The sequence below is a fragment of the Tympanuchus pallidicinctus genome, unplaced genomic scaffold (assembly GCF_026119805.1).
Source record: "Tympanuchus pallidicinctus isolate F22 unplaced genomic scaffold, pur_lepc_1.0 scaffold50, whole genome shotgun sequence".
Classification (NCBI taxonomy): Eukaryota; Metazoa; Chordata; class Aves; order Galliformes; family Phasianidae; genus Tympanuchus; species Tympanuchus pallidicinctus.
The window spans coordinates 12,569-30,545 of NW_026294770.1; the positions used below are offsets into that span (position 1 = coordinate 12,569).

At 50.5% G+C, this 17,977-nt stretch overlaps 1 protein-coding gene and 1 pseudogene across 1 annotated transcript; one reads left to right on the forward strand and one right to left on the reverse strand.

Moving 5' to 3' along the window:
- On the forward strand, window positions 1-804 carry LOC128091746 (feather keratin Cos1-1/Cos1-3/Cos2-1-like). Its single transcript, XM_052705003.1, has 2 exons — window positions 1-105; window positions 484-804. The coding sequence occupies exons 1-2, from the start codon at window positions 1-3 to the stop codon at window positions 802-804; spliced, it is 426 nt and encodes a 141-aa protein (XP_052560963.1).
- Window positions 805-12,468: 11,664 nt separating this feature from the next.
- LOC128091716 (feather keratin Cos1-1/Cos1-3/Cos2-1-like) lies at window positions 12,469-13,004 on the reverse strand (annotated as a pseudogene).
- Window positions 13,005-17,977: the final 4,973 nt, after the last annotated feature.

A 17,977-nucleotide genomic window follows, 5' to 3' on the forward strand; every position in this document is an offset into this window, starting at 1 on the left:
ATGTCTCTGGATATGGGTCAGCTTCGGTCCACTATAAAAGACAGCCCAGCTCCTTACTCTCTCATTCGCTTCTCTTGCCTCCTTCTTCCTGGGAACCAGGCGAGTGTGAGCCCCCTTCCTGTCTCTCTCTCTCTCTCTCTCTTCATCAGGAGGCCCTGAGGTCTATAGACCTCTCATGTGCTACCAGCTCTGTACCATGACAAAGCTTGCAGCTGCTGGTCGTGGGAAAGGGAAGTGGGCAGAAGGTTGGTCCTGGACGGTAGCTGGGACTGCACTGCGGGGCTTCTGGGCTAGGATCTAAGAAGTAGCTTGATAGGCACCGGGTGCTTCTTTCTGGGACCTGGCAGGAACAGACCAGGAAGCCGATGATCATCCGTGCACAGCCTCCAACTCCCAGGACTGCATGGGCATGATTCCCTCTTGGTGGGATGGCAGCCTCCTCCTGACTCTCTATTTTCTCCACTCGGTCCTCTCTCCCAACAGGTGCACTGCCAACCCAAAGACATGTCCTGCTGCGACCCGTGCGTGCCATGCCGGCCCTGCGGCCCCACTCCTCTGGCCAGCAGCTGCAATGAGCCCTGTGTCAGGCAGTGCCAGGACTCCACCATCGTCATTGAGCCCTCTCCCGTGGTGGTGACCCTGCCCGGACCCATCCTCAGCTCCTTCCCGCAGAACACCGCCGTGGGCTCCTCCACCTCCGCTGCTGTTGGCAGCATCCTCAGCTGTCAGGGCGTGCCCATCACCTCGGGGGGCTTTGACCTCTCCTGCATTTCCAACCGCTACTGTGGCAGAAGGTGCAACTAAAGGTGCTGGGCACTGCTCCCAGTCAAGGTCCCCCACAATCTCACGACACGGTGCTGGACAGGAGAACTGACTTTCTGCCACTGTTTTCAGTGTAGATGACCACGTCTGGCTTGCTCTCTCAGGACAGCAGGGGCCAGGCCGGCATCTCTGACAACACGGCCCATGTCTACCAATATTCTCTTCCACTCATTCTTTCTCACCCTTCTCTTTGTTCTCCGTTGCTCTCCCCAGAACTCTCTGGGAAGGTCCCAGGGACCTGCTGGCCTCTCTCCTCTGAGGGGCATTTAGGTGGGTGTCCCATGGCTCTTCTGCCATAGGAAAAGGGGAACAGATTCCAGTCTGCTTCTGCTGCTCTCTGCCCTTGGGATCTCCACTTCAACTCACATCCATTCCCTCCTTAGGCTCATTAAACATTTGCCGCAACCTTCATTGCATCCCTGTATGGTTTGTCCTTCTTCTGCCTCCTATGGCCAGATGAGAAAATTCTTGCTCTGAGACGATGAAGCACAAGTCTCTAACTTCCCTACTAGTGAACTATGGGGATTCAAAGGGGTGAGGGGGATATTGAGGCAACTGTAGACATTCAGCCTTCAGTAAATTCCACATTTAGGGCAGCCTTGATGGATTTTTCCCTGTACATTTGCAGACCTCCCGTTATCCACATGGCCTGGCCAGGCTCCGTGGAAGTCCTGGACAGTCGCTGGATGGAGTTTTCTCCCATTTAACTGACACGTCTTGCCTGGGCTTGAGCCATTCTACCACTTCTCACCTCAGCTCTGACAGACGCTTCTCAGATAGAATTAACTGACATCTAAAACTGATGTCTGACTTGGATTGGCAGACTTTCTCTTGGGTGTACTTTCTCCTCTTGATAATGGTCAAATTGTTCTGGATACCAGAATACACAAAAATTTGAAGCTAGTCCAAAAGGCAAATGAAGAAAGAAACACTTGCTGGAATAGTGTTATGGGAGCTTACCCTGTCAGGACAGACAGAAGTGCCAGCCTGGCTTCTCTGACAACGTGGCCAAAGTCTTCCAATACTCTCTTCCACTTATTCTTCCTATCTCTTTCCTTTGTTGTTTTCTACTTACCCCCAGAACTCTCTGTGAAGTCCCCTGAAACCAACTGAGTGACCTAGTAGCTCTCTGGTTTGATGAGCAGTTAGATGGATACTCTGTGGCAGCTCTGCCTTGGGGAAAGGCAACAGATTATTGCCTGCTCCTGCTGCTCCCTGCATTCAGGGTCTCCACGTGGACTGACATTATTTCTCTCTTTAGACTCATTAAACATTTGATGAAACTCTTATTGTGTCCTTCTGTGCTTAACTTCTTCTTTTTAAACTGATCAGGTGAGAAAACAACTACTTTGAAGAAATTAGCATAGATCCATCACTCCCCTGGGCACTGGAAGGTGGGGCACACTGTAGCCATTCATCCTTCAGTCAAGGCCATGTCTAGATCCGTCTTGCACCTGCTGCATGCAGGCAGCTGCTGCAAGCCTTTTTGCAGCTCTTCAAGATAAGGTACATGCTTTTTAAGTCTTAAATGGAAGACCTAGCAGAGCAGACATACGTTTTCAGCATCAGTATCTCCAGTGTCTTCAAGCTTCTCAGTACATCTTCCTTCTCTGTGCAGCCTCTCTGAGTACCACACAATGTCATTAACATATACAGGAATATTAGGATATGCTTCTGTCTGCATGCTGGATTTGTGCAAATGGTGGGTGCAGATTTTTTGAGAATTCCATTTATATTTTTGTGAGCTGGTGCTCAGGCTGCAGCCCATGACCTTATCCTGTGGCCAGCTTCCTGGAGCTGCGGCTGTACTGGCTGATCTGTGCGGTGGCTCATCCTGCTCTGACCTGTGTTGGGCACAGCCATTGTACCAGGGCTCAGCAACACTGTATACTCCATCCCATCCTGTTCCATTCTGCTGCCCTCCTGCCTATTCTTCTTACCGCATGGTGGCTGGGGATGCTGCATGCAGGCAGCTGCTTTCTCCTTCACCAAAGGAGCTTTCACAGCTCTTCCCCAGCTCTCTGCACACATGCCTATCCTGAGCAGTAGGATGGGAAGAGAACAGCTTTCAGCAGACAAAGCCCATGAAGAGATGCCCAGCACTCACATTCCAGACCAGATTCCTCTAGCTTCTGCTATACTTCTGTTTAGAATCCCTCAGCCCTGCTGCCTGGGTGCTCTGGTCATGACAAGGTGGGTCAAGAGCTGGCCATGGGCTTATATCCCCCCCCCACGATATAGTACATCCTATTCCCCAAAGGATGCTTGGAAGAATGGGGAAGTACAGATCTGTGCAGAGCTGCAAGAGTTCCCCTGTGCAAAAGCCTCATACTATTCTCTTGGCCTTTTCTCCTGCTCCACCGGGAGCTTGTGTGTATCTATGTATGTTCACCTGTTCCATCAACACAGAGAAAGACAGATAACATCTTTACAGCAGTGTTCTGTTGTAACTTGCCTTGCAGCCTAAGCACAAAGTCCCATATCCAGGGGAGCTCCAGCAAAGTCTTTGTTGGTAGTCTGTGGGCAGATAGGAGCATTACTGATATTTCTCAGGAATGTGGCCTATAAATCTTCATCTTTGATTCTTCTTCTTCCTCTCTTCCACTGCCAAGAACTGGATGTCCATGATACAAAAGGTTTCAACCCAACTCTTTAATTTTCACTGTCACCCATACCACTATCCTAGCAGTTGTTTCTTTCTTCCTTTGCATTTTAGAGTTATTGCCTTCTCAGTTTTGTGGATTCTGCCATTCAGAAGCATTTTGCCAGCATCAGGAAGGAGGAAAGGAATAAAATCAGGCTTTTAGGGAAGCTTTTAGGGAAGAGTCTAGGAGCAACATTCAAGGGTGAACCTGCTAGCTCAGCTGAAGTGCATCTACACTAATGCACTCAGCATGAGTAATACATATGAGGAGCTTGAAACCATGGTGTGACAAGAGAAACGTGGCTTGCTTGTTATTTCTGAAGTGTGGAGGGATTGTTCTTGTGACTGGAATGCTGCAATGGAGGGCAGATGACTGGAAGCTTGTCCATGTGACAACCTTCTATAAGAAAGGTTGGAAGAAGGATCTGGGTAACTACAGATCTTTCAGTCTGACCTTGGTATGGTCAGGGAAGATCAAGGAAAAGATTATTTTGATTGTGACCATGTTGCATGTGCCAGCACGGGCTCAAAAAAGGCAGGTCCTGCTCCTGATCTCCTTCTATGACCAGCTGACCAGCCAAGTGGATGAGATGCAGTCTACCTAGAAAGGCCTTTGACACTGTCTTCCACAGTATTTTCCCACAGAAGAAGGCAGCCAATGGCTTGGAGAAGTGTATTCTTCCCTGGGTTAAAAAAAAACTGGCTGGAGGGTGGGACCAGGAGAATAGTGGTGAATGGAGCTAAATCCAGCTGACGACTGGTCACAAGTGGTGTTCCCAAGGAGTCAGTACTGGGGCCTGCTCTGTTAAATATATTTGTTATATGGATGAGGGGATGGATTGCACCCACAGTCAGTTTGCAAATGATACTGACTTGGGGGAAGTGTTCAATTGCCTGTGAGTACAAAGGTCCTACAGAGGGAATGTAAGAGGATGGATCTAAGGGCTGAGGCTATTTGTATGAGTTTTAACAAGACCAAGTGCTGAGTCCTGCACTCTGGCCACAAAAACCCCCTGCGTCACTACAGGCTGGCGATGGAGTGGCTGGAAAACTAAGTGGACAAAAAGGATCTGTTAGTATTGCTTGACACATGACTGAACACAAGCCAGAAGAGTGTTCAGCTGGCCAAGAAGCTGGCATCCTGGCTTATTTCAGAAAGAGTGTAGCCAGCAGGGAAGTGATTGTTTCTATGTAGTCAGCAATGATGGGGCTGTACCTAGAGTACTGTGTTCCATTTTGGGCCCCTCCCTACAAGAAAAACATTGAAGCCCTGGAATGCACTCAAAGAAGGGCAACAAAACTGGTGAAGTACCTGGAGCACAAGTCTTACCAGGAGCAGCTGTGGGAACTGGAACTGTTCAGTCTGGAGAAAAGGAGGCTCAGGAAAGACCTTATTGCTCTTTACAACTGCCTTAAAAGAAGCTGTAGTGAGGTGAGTGTCATGGTTCTATGTTTTTTGTTTGTTTGTTTGTTTGTTTTTATTTTGGGTTTCAGTATTCCACATCAAAACATCATGTAGTGTACAGGGTATTGAAGTGTTGATGCCCAATTCCAGGTACCTATCCCTGTACATTACAGAAGTCACGGGATCTGGCCCTTCTGGGTGGGGGGGGTGCTCTCTTGCTGCCTTGCAGTGGGTGCTGGAGGTGCTTTCCTGGCCGTTCCAAGCTTTTCAGGTTTGATTCAGTCCCGGGAACTCTCTCTCTCATCTTGTCTGATTTATTAATCTCAATTTCAATTAAATTGTATATATTGTGTTATCTTGTATTCTGATATTATAGTAAAATAAGTTTTCCTCCATAGATTGTTGCCGCTGCTCTTTTCCTCCCTTCCTTCCTTCCCATTTTTGTGGGACTTGGGTGAGGGGGAGGGCAGAGGCCTGTCGCCCCTGTCACGGACATAGATTGATCTAGTCAACTCCGTGACAGTGAGGATTGGCCTCTTCTCCTATGTAACTAGCAGTAACACAGTGGCTTTAAGTTGCTTGAGGTGTTAGGAAAATTTCTGCTACAATAAGCTTGCTCAATCATCTTTATTAAAAAAAGAGACAGAGGAGAGACTTCAGTCTCTTCATTCAAATAAAGGGAGACTCTGCTGGGACAGAGAGATCCCATACCCCTGTGGGATCTCTCGAAGTATTGGGGTACACAGCCCCTCTTTTATCCCTGTACTCTGACACTGGAAGGCCCTTTCCCATTCACCAAAGTACTTGGGGTTCACATTATTCTCTGTTCAGCTATCTGCCAGGCTGCCTTAACGTGGTGCTTTTCTAAGGTACCCCTGTCTGCACTCCCCTGCAAGGAGTCTTGTTATTTCTATTGGTGGTAAGTGCCAGGGCACTTAGCGAACCCGGCAATAGTGTGAGGGTAGGGGGCAGCAGGGCAGGGCTGATCACTTGCACCCCTTTGGGACTTTCTTGTTGAGTTAGTGAGCCTGCTGATTGCCATGGGTGCACCCTGGCAGAAGGCTTCAAACACAGAAGGCTTCAAACACAAAAACTGTGAAGACCCATGTAGAGGTCCCGAGCACACGCAGCAGAAAGACAGTAGCCAAGAAGAGGGTCCAAAGCCAGACTGAGGTCTGGTGCATGCATAGAGGGGAGAAAAACGGTATGAAGTGTGTGGCGACTCAGACAGAGTTACTATCACGAGATGCTAGTGTGCAGGTCACTGACTGTGAGGAGTGCCACAGCCTGGCCTTTGCAATGCCACACGAAGGAGGCAGCACTTGTACAAGGTGTGAGCAATTGAATGACTTGCTCAGCCTTGTGATTAGCCTGAAGGAGGAAGTGGAGAGGCTGAGGACTATAAAAGAGTGTGAGAGGGAGATTGACTGGTGGTGTCGGTCCCTCTCAACCTCAGGTTCTCGGCACACAGACGAGGCTCCTCATGGAACACATCAGCCCCTGCCACCTTACAAACACCTGGTAAAGGGGAACCAGCCAGCTGACAGCGTTTCAGCGAGCCCCCTGTCCTCTCTTCCCCCTAACAGCAATTTGAGAAGGGAGGAGGAGTGGAAACGGGTACCTGCTCGGCGGAGGGGGCATCCCCCATCCCGACCATCCCCGGCTCCCCAGGTGCCTCTGCGTAACAGGTTTGAGGCCCTGGAAGTCGAAGGGGGGACGAGTGAGAGTGCGGTGACAGGTTCACCTGTGAGGTTGCCTCAGGCGAAGCGGTCGCCCCCAACCCTCAAGACTGCTTCTACCCGCAAGGACAGGAGGGTGATTGTCATAGGCGACTCCCTTCTGCAAGGAACAGAAAGCCCTATATGCCGGCCCGACCCTACCCGCAGAGAGGTGTGCTGCCTTCCTGGGGCACGGGTCAGGGACATTTCAAAGAAAATTCCTGGGTTGATTCGGTCTTCGGATTATTACCCACTTTTAGTAATTCAGGCTGGCGGCGAGAAAGTTGATAAGGAAAGCCTGAGGTCTATCAAGAAAGACTTCAGGGGAATGGGGCGAATACTTGAAGGATCTGGGGTGCAAGTGGTCTTTTCTTCTATCCCCGTGGTGTCAGGGAAATGTACAGGGAGGATCCAAAATACCCAACTCTTCAATAGATGGCTTAAGAGCTGGTGCAGGCGCAAGAATTTCGGCTTTTTTGACCATGGGGCAATTTACACTGCACCTGGCATGATGGCTGCTGACGCATGCAGCCTGTCCCTGAGGGGTAAGAGGATCTTAGCTGAAGAATTAGCTGGACTCATTGACAGGTCTTTAAACTAGGAATGAAGGGGGAAGGGGACAAAATAAGCGCCACTGGGGTTGAATGGGTCATTCGAGGGCTTGTACCAAACTCCATGGGCAATGACGGCAGAGTGCATAGGGAAGGACTAGGGCAGGGGGATGCTGGGGATGCTGCTGTTCTAGGGGATCCTAGATCCCTTATAAAGGTGGCGAGACGGATAGCCCGGCTGAAGTGCCTTTATACCAATGCACGCAGCCTGAGTAACAAGCAGGAGGAACTCGAAACTGTGATGCACTCGGAAAGTTATGACCTTGTTGCTATCACAGAAACATGGTGGGATGACTCCCACAATTGGGATACTGCCATCGACGGCTATAGACTCTTTAGGAAAGATAGGCGAGGTAGGAGGGGTGGGGGAGTTGCTCTCTATGTCAGAGATTGGATAAACTGTGAGGAGCTCCCTACGAGAAACAGTCAGGAACAGGTTGAGAGCCTGTGGGTTAGGATTAGAGATGGGACTAATATAGGTCAGCTAGTGTTAGGGGTATACTACAGACCACCTGATCAAGGGGAGGCTGTTGATGAGGCTTTCTTGCTCCAGATGCGTGAGATGTCTGGCTCACGGGCTCTTGTCCTGGTGGGGGACTTCAACCATCCGGACATCTGTTGGAAAAACCACACGGTGAGCTGCAAGAGCTCCAGAAGGCTCTTGGAATCCATTGACGATAGCTTTCTGGTTCAGGTATTGGACAGACCGACCAGAGGTGAAGTGCTGCTAGACCTGCTGCTTACCAACGCCGAGGAGATCATCAAAGGCGTCAAGGTTGGAGGCTGCCTGGGCTCCAGCGACCACGCCCTGGTTGAGTTTGTGATCTCAAGCGATGTGGGCTTGGCAAAGAGCAGGATCAGGACACTGAACTTTAGAAAAGCAGACTTCAAGCTACTCAATGGATTGCTGGCCAAGATCCCCTGGCGCGCTGCCCTCAAAGACAGGGATGTTGAGGAGAGCTGGCGGCTCTTCAAAGATGCCCTCCTGGAAGCACAAGAGGTCTCCATTCCTCTGAATAAGAAAGTGGGCAGGTGAGGTAGGAAACCGGCATGGCTCAGCAAGGACCTGCTGAGAGAACTGAGGGCGAAGAAAGGGGTGTACAAGCTCTGGAAACAAGGCTGTGTCACCTGGGAAGAGTACAGGGATGCCGTCCGGACTTGTAGACGTGGGATCAGGGAAGCCAAGGCGCAGGCAGAACTGAACTTGGCAAGGGACGTGAAAAACAATAAGAAAACCTTCTACAGGTACATTGGCCAGAAGAGACAGGCCAAAACGGGCGTACCTACTTTGGTAAATTTAAAAGGAGAACTGGCTTCAACAGATGAAGAGAAAGCTGAGGTGCTGAATGAGTTCTTCACCTCGGTCTTCACTGGTGGCCAGGATTCTAGTCTTCTTCGCGTCCATGAACCCTGCATCCCCAAACCTCTATGTGGGGACCAAGGAGGTAAATCCCTCCCCACTGTAAGGGCAGAGCAAGTCCGAGAGTACCTCCTTAGACTGAATGAATACAAGTCTATGGGGCCAGATGGCGTGCATCCCAGGGTCCTGAAGGAGCTGGCTGAGGTGGTTGCCGAGCCGCTCTCCATCATATTTGAGAAGTCGTGGCTGTCAGGTGAGGTCCCGGATGACTGGAGGAAGGGTCACGTCACTCCCATATACAAGAAGGGGAGCAGGGAGGACCCGGGGAACTACAGGCCGGTGAGTCTCACCTCCGTGCCTGGGAAGATGATGGAACAGATCCTCCTGGACAACATGCTCGATCACATAAAGAATGAGCATGTGATCCGAGACAGCACGGCTTCACCAAGGGAAGGTCATGCCTGACTAATCTTGTGGCCTTCTATGATGGAGTGACGGCATTGGTGGACGAAGGGAAGGCGACCGATGTCATTTATCTGGACCTGAGCAAGGCCTTTGACATGGTCCCCCACCACATCCTCATCTCCAAATTGGAGGGAAGTGGATTTGATGGGTGGACGACCCGATGGATAAGCAATTGGTTGAAAGGCCGCAGACAGAGGGTGGTGGTCAATGGCTCTATGTCCAGGTGGAGGCCGGTAACAAGTGGTGTCCCCCAAGGGTCTGTCTTGGGACCGGTGCTCTTTAACATCTTTATTAATGACATCGATGAAGGAATTGAGTGCACCCTCAGCAAGTTTGCTGACGATACCAAGCTGAGTGGTGCGGTTGATACGGTGGAAGGAAGGGATGCCATTCAGAGGGACCTCGACAGGCTTGAGGGCTGGGCTCGGGTGAACCTAATGAGGTTCAACACAGCAAAGTGCAAGGTTTTGCATTTGGGCCGGAAGAACCCCAGGCACCCGTACAGGCTGGGAGGAGTGGGCCTTGAGAGCAGCTCGGCAGAGAAGGACCTCGGGGTCCTGATGGACGAGAGACTTAACATGAGCCAGCAGTGCGCTCTGGCAGCTCGAAAGGCAAATGGGATCCTGGGCTCCATCAGGAGAGGGGTGGTCAGCAGGGACAGGGAGGTGATTGTCCCTCTCTACTCGGCTCTTGTGAGGCCCCACCTGGAGTACTGTGTCCAGGTGTGGAGCCCTCAGTACAAGAAAGGCATAGAGATCTTGGAAAGGGTCCAGAGGAGGGCGACTGAGATGAGCAGGGGGCTGGAGCACCTCCCCTATGAGGACAGGCTGAGGGAGTTGGGCTTGTTCAGCCTGGAGAAGAGAAGGCTGCGGGGTGACCTCATGGCAGCCTATCAATACCTGAAGGGAACCTACAGCCAGGAGGGGAGTAAACTCTTCAGAAGGGCTGACAACAGCAGGACTAGGGGAAATGGATCCAAGTTGAAGGAGGAAAGATTGAGGTTGGATGTTAGGGGGAAGTTCTTCACAAGGAGAGTAGTTAGGCCCTGGAACGGGCTGCCCAGGGAGGTTGTGGATGCCCCGTCCTTGGACGTGTTCAAGGCCAGGTTGGACGGGGTCCTGGGCAACCTGATCTGAATGTGTATGTTTGGTGGCCCTGCTAGGCAGGGGGGTTGGAACTACATGATCCTTGAGGTCCCTTCCAACCCAGGTGATTCTGTGATTCTGTGATTCTGTTCACCTATCAATGCTCATCCACCCCCAGCAGCTGTTCCCCTTCATTTCCTTTGTTTATGCATACATTATAATCTGGATTCAGTTTGTTGTTTCACCGAACTAGGACTATATTTGTATCCTGTAAATTCTATCAATCTTTTTTCTCTCCAGTAAACAAGATTTACTTGCAGGTGCTAAGCTAGCATGTCCTGCCATATGCTTGCAAAATAAGTTGGTTTAACCAGATCCTTCTGACCAAAACATTTCTTCTAACCTCTATCTTGTTTTGCAGGAACCCCAATCCTTACTTTGTTCTTTCCAAATTTTATTTGCAGGGACTCTTTATCTTTGTTTTTCCTTCACAGGGAAGGTTCAGGTTGTAACTGGGAAAAAAATATTCTCAGGAAAGGTAGTGACTTATTGGAACAGGCTGCCAAGGCAAGTGACAGAGTCTCTGTCCCTGTAGGATCCCAAGAAAAAGATGCTTAGCTCCCAGCAACCCGCGCCCCGCTACCCACACACACACTGGCGCCCAGCACTGGCAGCGCTGAGCAAGCCCGAGTGACGCTGCCTCAGGGCGCAGCCCCGGGGCGGAGCTGGCGGCGGTGGCGGCGGCGGGGAGGAGGCGGCGCGGGCGGAGCAGAGCCAGGGCTGGCGGGGGCAGCGGAGCGGCGGGATGCGGCAGTGCCGGGCCGCGGGGCTGGCGGGGCTGGCCGCGGTGCTGCTGGGTGCGCGGGGCTGCCGCCGGCGGGGCCGGACTGCGGGGGCCGGCGCCGGCCTCGCCCTCGCCTCTGTTTCTCCGGCTTCTTTCAGATCTCTCGCCACTCTCTAGTCCCGACTGCTTCCTGCCCAATCTACCTATCCCTTCAGACCGGCCTCTCTCCCTGCGCTGTTCCATTCCTTTAAAAATCACTCCCCTCGCTGCTGCCTTTTGCTCTCATTCCATTCACCTCCTGGATTGGATCCCTGTAACATTAGGAGGAAAGGGATTTTCTGACTTTGTTTATTCTTTTCATCTCTGCAGTGGCTGTGAGCAGAGCCCAGGTGCAGCAGGAGCCGGCGGCAGAGACCAGCGAGGGCACCGTCATCAACATCACCTGCTCACACCCCAACCTACAGCTCGACGGGTACATCCATTGGTACCGTCAGCTCCCGGGCCGAGCCCCCTCATTCCTCGTCAGTGCTTTTAAAGGCTACAAGCAGGTGCCGGACCCGGAGGGGCAGCTGTGGGTGTCGGCAGACCGCCGCTCCAGCGCCCTGTGTCTCGCCCGGCCCCGGCTCGGAGACGCGGCGCTGTATTACTGCGCAGTGGGCGCACGGGAAGCGAAGCCGGGGCTGCGGCCGGGCACGAACCGCTTGGGGCGGGGCGGGGGCACAGTGCCGTCCGGGCCCGCAGGGGGCGCTGCCTGCATGGCCGCCAAACTCCATCCTGACCGGGGTGCGCCGCCCTGAGTTCTCGTCAGAAACGAGCGCTGCACCCATAGCAGCCATTCGCTGAAGGCAGTGTGAGTCAGGCACACCTATGTTTCAGGTTGGCAGGAGGGCACAAGTGACAGCAGGAGCTCTGCTGGACCAGAGACCTCCACACAGTTCTGTTTCATCTTGTATTCTCTCCTGCTTCCGTAGTGCCACATGTCTAAGAGCAGGAGAAAACCTGTTCCCAAGAGTCAGCAGGATGTCTTGCACCTCACACAGTATCCCACACAGTAACAGCTTTTCCTCTAGGCAGAAAGCAGGTTGTGATATTCCTTTTCAGGAACTTAGAGTGTAGCTGTGGGCAGAAACACTGCAAGGCAAAGGCCAATAGCCACTTGTTCTGCCATAGACAGGGGTATCTTCTTCAGCTGCAGGGGACAGTGACTAAGAAAGCAGTGTATCACATCATGCCATTCTTCTGGGAATGGAGAAGGATCTCCTTAACCTCTCATCTTATACCTCCCAGGAGCAGAGCCATTCTCCCTGGGTAGTTCTGGGGGCCATAGGCAGTGGAAATAAACATCAAACGCTCAAATGAGATGCAGAAATCTTTAATGAATGTTTACAGAGGAAAATGAAATCACCCTCAGAGGAGGCTTCACAGTGCAGGATTTGCCTGATCCCATGTTTAAGTTCAAAGACTGAGTTCGTGCAAGACATACACCTTATTTTCCAACAGTGGATGAGATCGTTCTGGGGAACCTCACATATCAGAGGGACACAGGGGAAGAAAAGAAAAACGAAGAAAGAAAAAAGAAAAACTGGAGAAGGAGGTAGGTAGGTGAGGAGAGGTACAGAAGCAGAGGCATGAGCCAGCTTTACTGGAAGCCCAGGCATGCCTCTTCCTGCCAGTACTTCCTAGAGTAGCTGAGGATGGTCAGGTAATCTGAATGCAGGGGCTTGAAGACGTCTTGTTGATCCAGCACCACGTTCCTGTTTTCTGGAAGAATTTCTCCGGGACCAGCGGCTTCAGCAGGGCGGGCACCTTCTGCCACAGGAGCGGCTGCCCAAGCCGGACAAGTCAAAGCCCCCCGAGGTGATGGGCACGCCCTCAGAGCTGAGGATGCGGCCAACAGCAGCGGAGGTGGAGGAGCCCACAACGGTGTTCTGCGGGAAGGAGCTGAGGATGGGTCCGGGCAGGGTCACCACCACGGGAGAGGGCTCAATGGCGATGGTGGAGTTCTGGCACTGCCTGACACAGGGCTCATTGCAGCTGCTGGCCAGAGGGGTCGGGCCGCAGGGCCGGCATGGCACACACTGGGTGTAGCAGGACATGACTTGGGACTGGAGGGGCACCTGGGAGAGAGGGATAGAGGAAGTAGTACATGTGGGTATGTGAGGGGCAGCCTGAATAGCCTCTCACAAAGGAGCCAAGGCCAGTACCAAGATGGAGGGGGCAGTGGCAGAAGGTCACTCTCCTTCATTGTACCTGAGCACTTCTAAGTGCAGTCTGGCCCAGGGCGACTCTCACAGTTTGTACTCATCTAAAGCCATGTAAGCTATATCCCATGCATTCTCTGCACAGACATTGTCCCCTCTTTGGTCTCCCATGGCAAGGAGCTCCACTATCTGATTAAATTCCTATTGAGGCAATAATCACACTTTTCAAGAGAAGAAGAGAAGGCTTCACACTTACCTGGTTCCCAATGAGAAGGAGACAAGAGAAGAGGATGGCAGAGCTGGGATCTGGGCTGCCTTTTATACTGGTCACTTACTGCTGCAGGTCCAGAGACACCCTTGATACAGGCAATAATTTTCTGACAAGCTAACCTGGAATACATGCCATCCCTTGTCATCGTATGGGCTGTGTTTTGATTTTCTGCAGTGCTACCTTTTCATTTAAAGATTTTTTGCCATACCCATCCTCTAATGAAGGATTCTTTGAAGCACTGCAAAGAAAGACCCAAAGTTTTGTAGTTCAGGATTGCATGGTGAGGCAGATGACTCAGCTGTCTTTGACATTCACATTTCTAACAAACCCATCCTTGCTGATGAGAAAGTGTCCTGCATAAAGATATTTCCTTTCACATAACACAGTAAGGTAAGGACTGATGGTTTTTCCTTATAGAGTAACCAAGGATTTCTTCCTCAGCTTTCAGAGGCAGTGCATGAAAGATGAATCTCTTCAGTGTCTTCCACCCTCTAGTGCCCAGGGGAGTGATAGAGTGCCCACTAATTAATTCCCACTAAAGCAATGCTTTTCTCCAAAGGCCATTTATAAGTACTTACAAACATCACATGGAGACACACTCAAGAATGCACCGAAATGGAAGCCTCAGGTGTGGAAAGTAGCTGGAGAAGCCATTGCTTCTCCATTGAGTGATCTATCTCTCAGATCCCTAGCTGTCCTGTATTTCAAAGAGATCACTGGACACTCCGTCTTTCTGACATCAGTGGCCAGGATCTCAGTCCTCTGTTCAGCAACACCTTCTGGGTTTCCAGAGGACCTCGCCTTAGCCCTCATCAGTGGCCTTAGCACAGTGGGGCCCTGTCTGCTGAAATAGCATCTGTAAAAGCAGGAGAGGCCACAGCACCCGGAGTTGATGAGAACTCCATCACTGCTAAGGATGCTGCCAACAGTGTTGTGCAGGAAAGAGCTGTGGATGGGGGCAGACAGGGCCACTATCGCAGGAGAGGGCACAGTGATAACAGTGGAGTTCTGGCACTGCATCATTGCAGCTTTTGACCAACTGGGTCAGGCCACAAGGCCAGCATGGCAGGTACTGGGCATGGCACACACTGGTCATATCAGGACATGGATGAAGGCTGAAGCTGTACCTGGGAGAGAATGCAGGGAGAAAAAGAGCACAGGGACATATGAGGAGTAGTCCATAGTCCAGTAGTCCCCAGGAGCACGCCAATGAAGTATTTTTGTTGGCTGGTAGAATTACAGAATTGTAGGGTTTGAAAGGGATGTCTGGACATCATCTAGTCCAACTGCCATGCTAAAGCACATTCCATAAATCAGGTCAAACAGGAAAGCATCCAGGTGGGTTTTCAATATCTCCCAAATTCCAAAGATTCCAAAGGCTCTATGGACAGCTTGTTCCAGTGCTCTGCTCTCTCATGCTCAAAGTAAAGCTCTTTCCCATGCTTGGATGGAGTTTTCTGTGTACGAGTCTGTGCCTGTGCCAGCCTGTTTTGTCACTGGGCACCACTGAAAAGATCCTGGCCCTATCCTCTTGACACTTGCCCATTACATATTTATAAGCATTGATATGATCCCCTCATCTTCTCCCGGCTAAACAGTCCCAGGATTCTTAGCCTTTCCTCCAAAGGAAGATGTTTGTGGCCCTATAAAAGAGTAAAAAGGGTCAAAATATTGTCTTCGCTTCATCCAGAAATTATCTGAAGAGACTGGCCAGATGCAACAAGGCTGCTGTCTCTCTCTCAGTGGAAAATCCATCTCAGCCAAGCTGCAGTCAGGCATGATCAGAAAAGGACATGGGAGAAGGGCTTCAGACTCATTTGGTTACCAAGAAAAAACAGGTAAGAGATGTTGATTAGAGGATCAAGGACTCAGGATGCCTTATATGGTGACCCTGCACTGCCCCAGGTCAACGCATAGCCTTCATGGAAGTGACAGTTTTCTGTGGAGCTACTGATGAATGGAAAACAGCCAATGGCATGAACTGTGTGGCTGCTTCCCTTAATGCTGCTTGTTCATTTTCTGTCCCATACCACACTCATTTACCCATGGAGGCTTCTTCTTGAGTGCTGGGATTGAGAGGCCCCAGGACTTCTGGGCCAGGAATGAGTGAGTGATGGCAGAGGACTCAGCTCAAGTGCTGAGATGGATCCTTCTCAGGCAAGTGATGCTGGCCTGGGGCTTCCCTGCATGCATATCTGTCTTGTCTTCCTCTTTTCCTCCATCCCAGCTGACTTTTGTGGTTTCATGTGGTCTTATGTCCAGGCAGGTGGGATGGACTGCTGGGTTTCAATTCTCTTCATCATCAAGATGTCCTCTGAATAAGCTGTGTGACCTCCTTGGACTCCTTTCACTGGGCTGTCCTTGCACATCTGCAGACTGCTATCATCTCATCTGGAGCTCTGTCCTGCTCAGAGCACTGCAGTCTTGCCCTACCAGAAAGCTCCTCAGTGTCTCCTCAGTCAGCTCCCCGTGGCCTCAGCCTCTGCCTCTCCATCTATGTGTGTTCACAATCATGGATGATCTGTGCATCTACCTGAAGTGTGCATGAGCTTTTGTTTCTATGTGCACCGTGTATGCATATGCATTTATTAATGCATTGTTGTGACAATGTGTGAAGGCACATGTATGTTTGTGTGCATACACACATGTTGTATGCCAGTGCACAAGTGCACAGAATTAGACTGACCACGTGCACAGCTCCAGCATGTCCCAAGACCCACAGTGTTCCTTCTGTGTACTGCTGTCAGGTGCTGATGCAACCTGGGCACCTCATAGTCTGAAGAGGTTTAGGGAAGGCTGATGTGTTTGATTTTAAGTGATCAGTGTCTTCAGCCTGCATCTAGTCTTTTTCTGAATACTTCCTGCAGCTCCCAGCACTCATCTGCTTTCATAGAACCATCCTGTCTCCTGGCTCAGGTGGAATGAAGTTGAGGGGGACAATCACTTCCCTCTTCCTGCTGGCCACTCCTCTTTTAATGCAGCCAAAACATAGCTGGCCTTCTGGGCTGCAAGTGCACACTGCTGGCTCATGTCCTGCTTCCTTTTAATCCAAAGAGCTCTGCTTTTCATGGTAGTTTCTGACATCTGCATCATCTTCAGAGTTTTCTCTGCTCCCTTTCCTTTCATTCACCAGAAGGCATTCTCCACTTGTGCTTCCATCATATCATGCTTCCCATTTTTTTATGACACTTCTTGAAACAGGTACAAAACATTGTGTTGCAACTGAAACAGGACTCAAGAGATTTGTTGTTCAGTTTTTCATTGAGCCTGTGTGGAGAAAGGATACGGAGTCAACGATTCTTGTCTGTTTGTCTGTTCTACCTCAGGATATGCTATGATTCTGTGATTCCCTGCATTTCACAATTGATGAGATGATCTGTGGACACTGTAGTGTTTTTTTGTTGGTTTTTTTTTGTTTTGTTTTTTAAAAAAGGACCCATGAGTGGCCTGGCTGAAGGTGTGATTTAAAGTTGCTACGTGGAAAACAGCAGGAAAGGCAAGGTGCAGGGAAACCGTGGATTCTCTCATCTTGTGTACAACTGGGCCAAGCAAACATTATGCTGAAGAGTGCTATGGTTGGGACACCCCCACGTGCAACAGCCTCCAAACCCAGATTTGCCATCACCCCTCAAATACAACCAGACACCTCCCAGCAGCAGCCCTTCTGCACTGTTGAGGCTTGGCTGAAGAACAGGAGATCTGACTTCAGGTGTAAATAGCCTGGGTGATGCAGGGGAATTCCAGTATCAATTTACATCACCCCACAGAGAGAAGCACACACTTCCTATGCTTTGGAAATCTTTCCCTTTAAAGGCATGCTGAGACATAATGATTTGACATTTGCCAGATTTAAATTTTCCTTGTGAAACATTACACGTGTTTGTTCTAATAATCCACTGAGATCCTCTACTAAGTCTAATCAGCTTTTCCCGCTGTTGCAATATTCCTAGAAGCCATCCTTCTTCCATAGATTGTACTGCAACAAGAAACATCTTCATGCACACATTTTCTGCTGAGCTTTTCTCTAGACTCCTTCAGTCTTGCTTCCTTGATGCTCTGGCCCTGATGAGATGAGGCAGGGAAAAACCATGGGCTTTCATCCCTATCCATCATACAGAATATTTTCTTTCCCACAGGAATTATGCTGAAAACATCTCTTTCAGTATGGGACCGGTGAACAGATGCTTTCTGGGTCAGTAATACACCCCATGCACTCCTGAGCCTCCAGCCTCACCCGGACACAGAACTCTCCCTTCACTCTGCTCCTTCTGTACTTGTAGTGCACAAGTGGCCTATAAAAGATAGCAACTCATCAAAACTCACCGGAATTGGGAAAGAGAGATCTCATCAGAGTAGATGAAACTGTGAAACTGCTGTCCCAGCGATATGCAGGGATGCTGAGGCTGTTCTGCCCCCCCCCTGCTGCCAACATCTCTAGAGGCCTTGGATTCTCCCTGACAGTCTCTTGCCCAGCTTCTCCTCTCTGGGGTGCAGTTCTGTTTTGTCAATGCATTTCTGGCACACTCTTGGGGAAAGAGAATCTTGCTGTTCCTGATTGAAGTCATTAAATCTTATCTTATTGCTAGTTACCTGTAAAAAAAGGCTGACTTT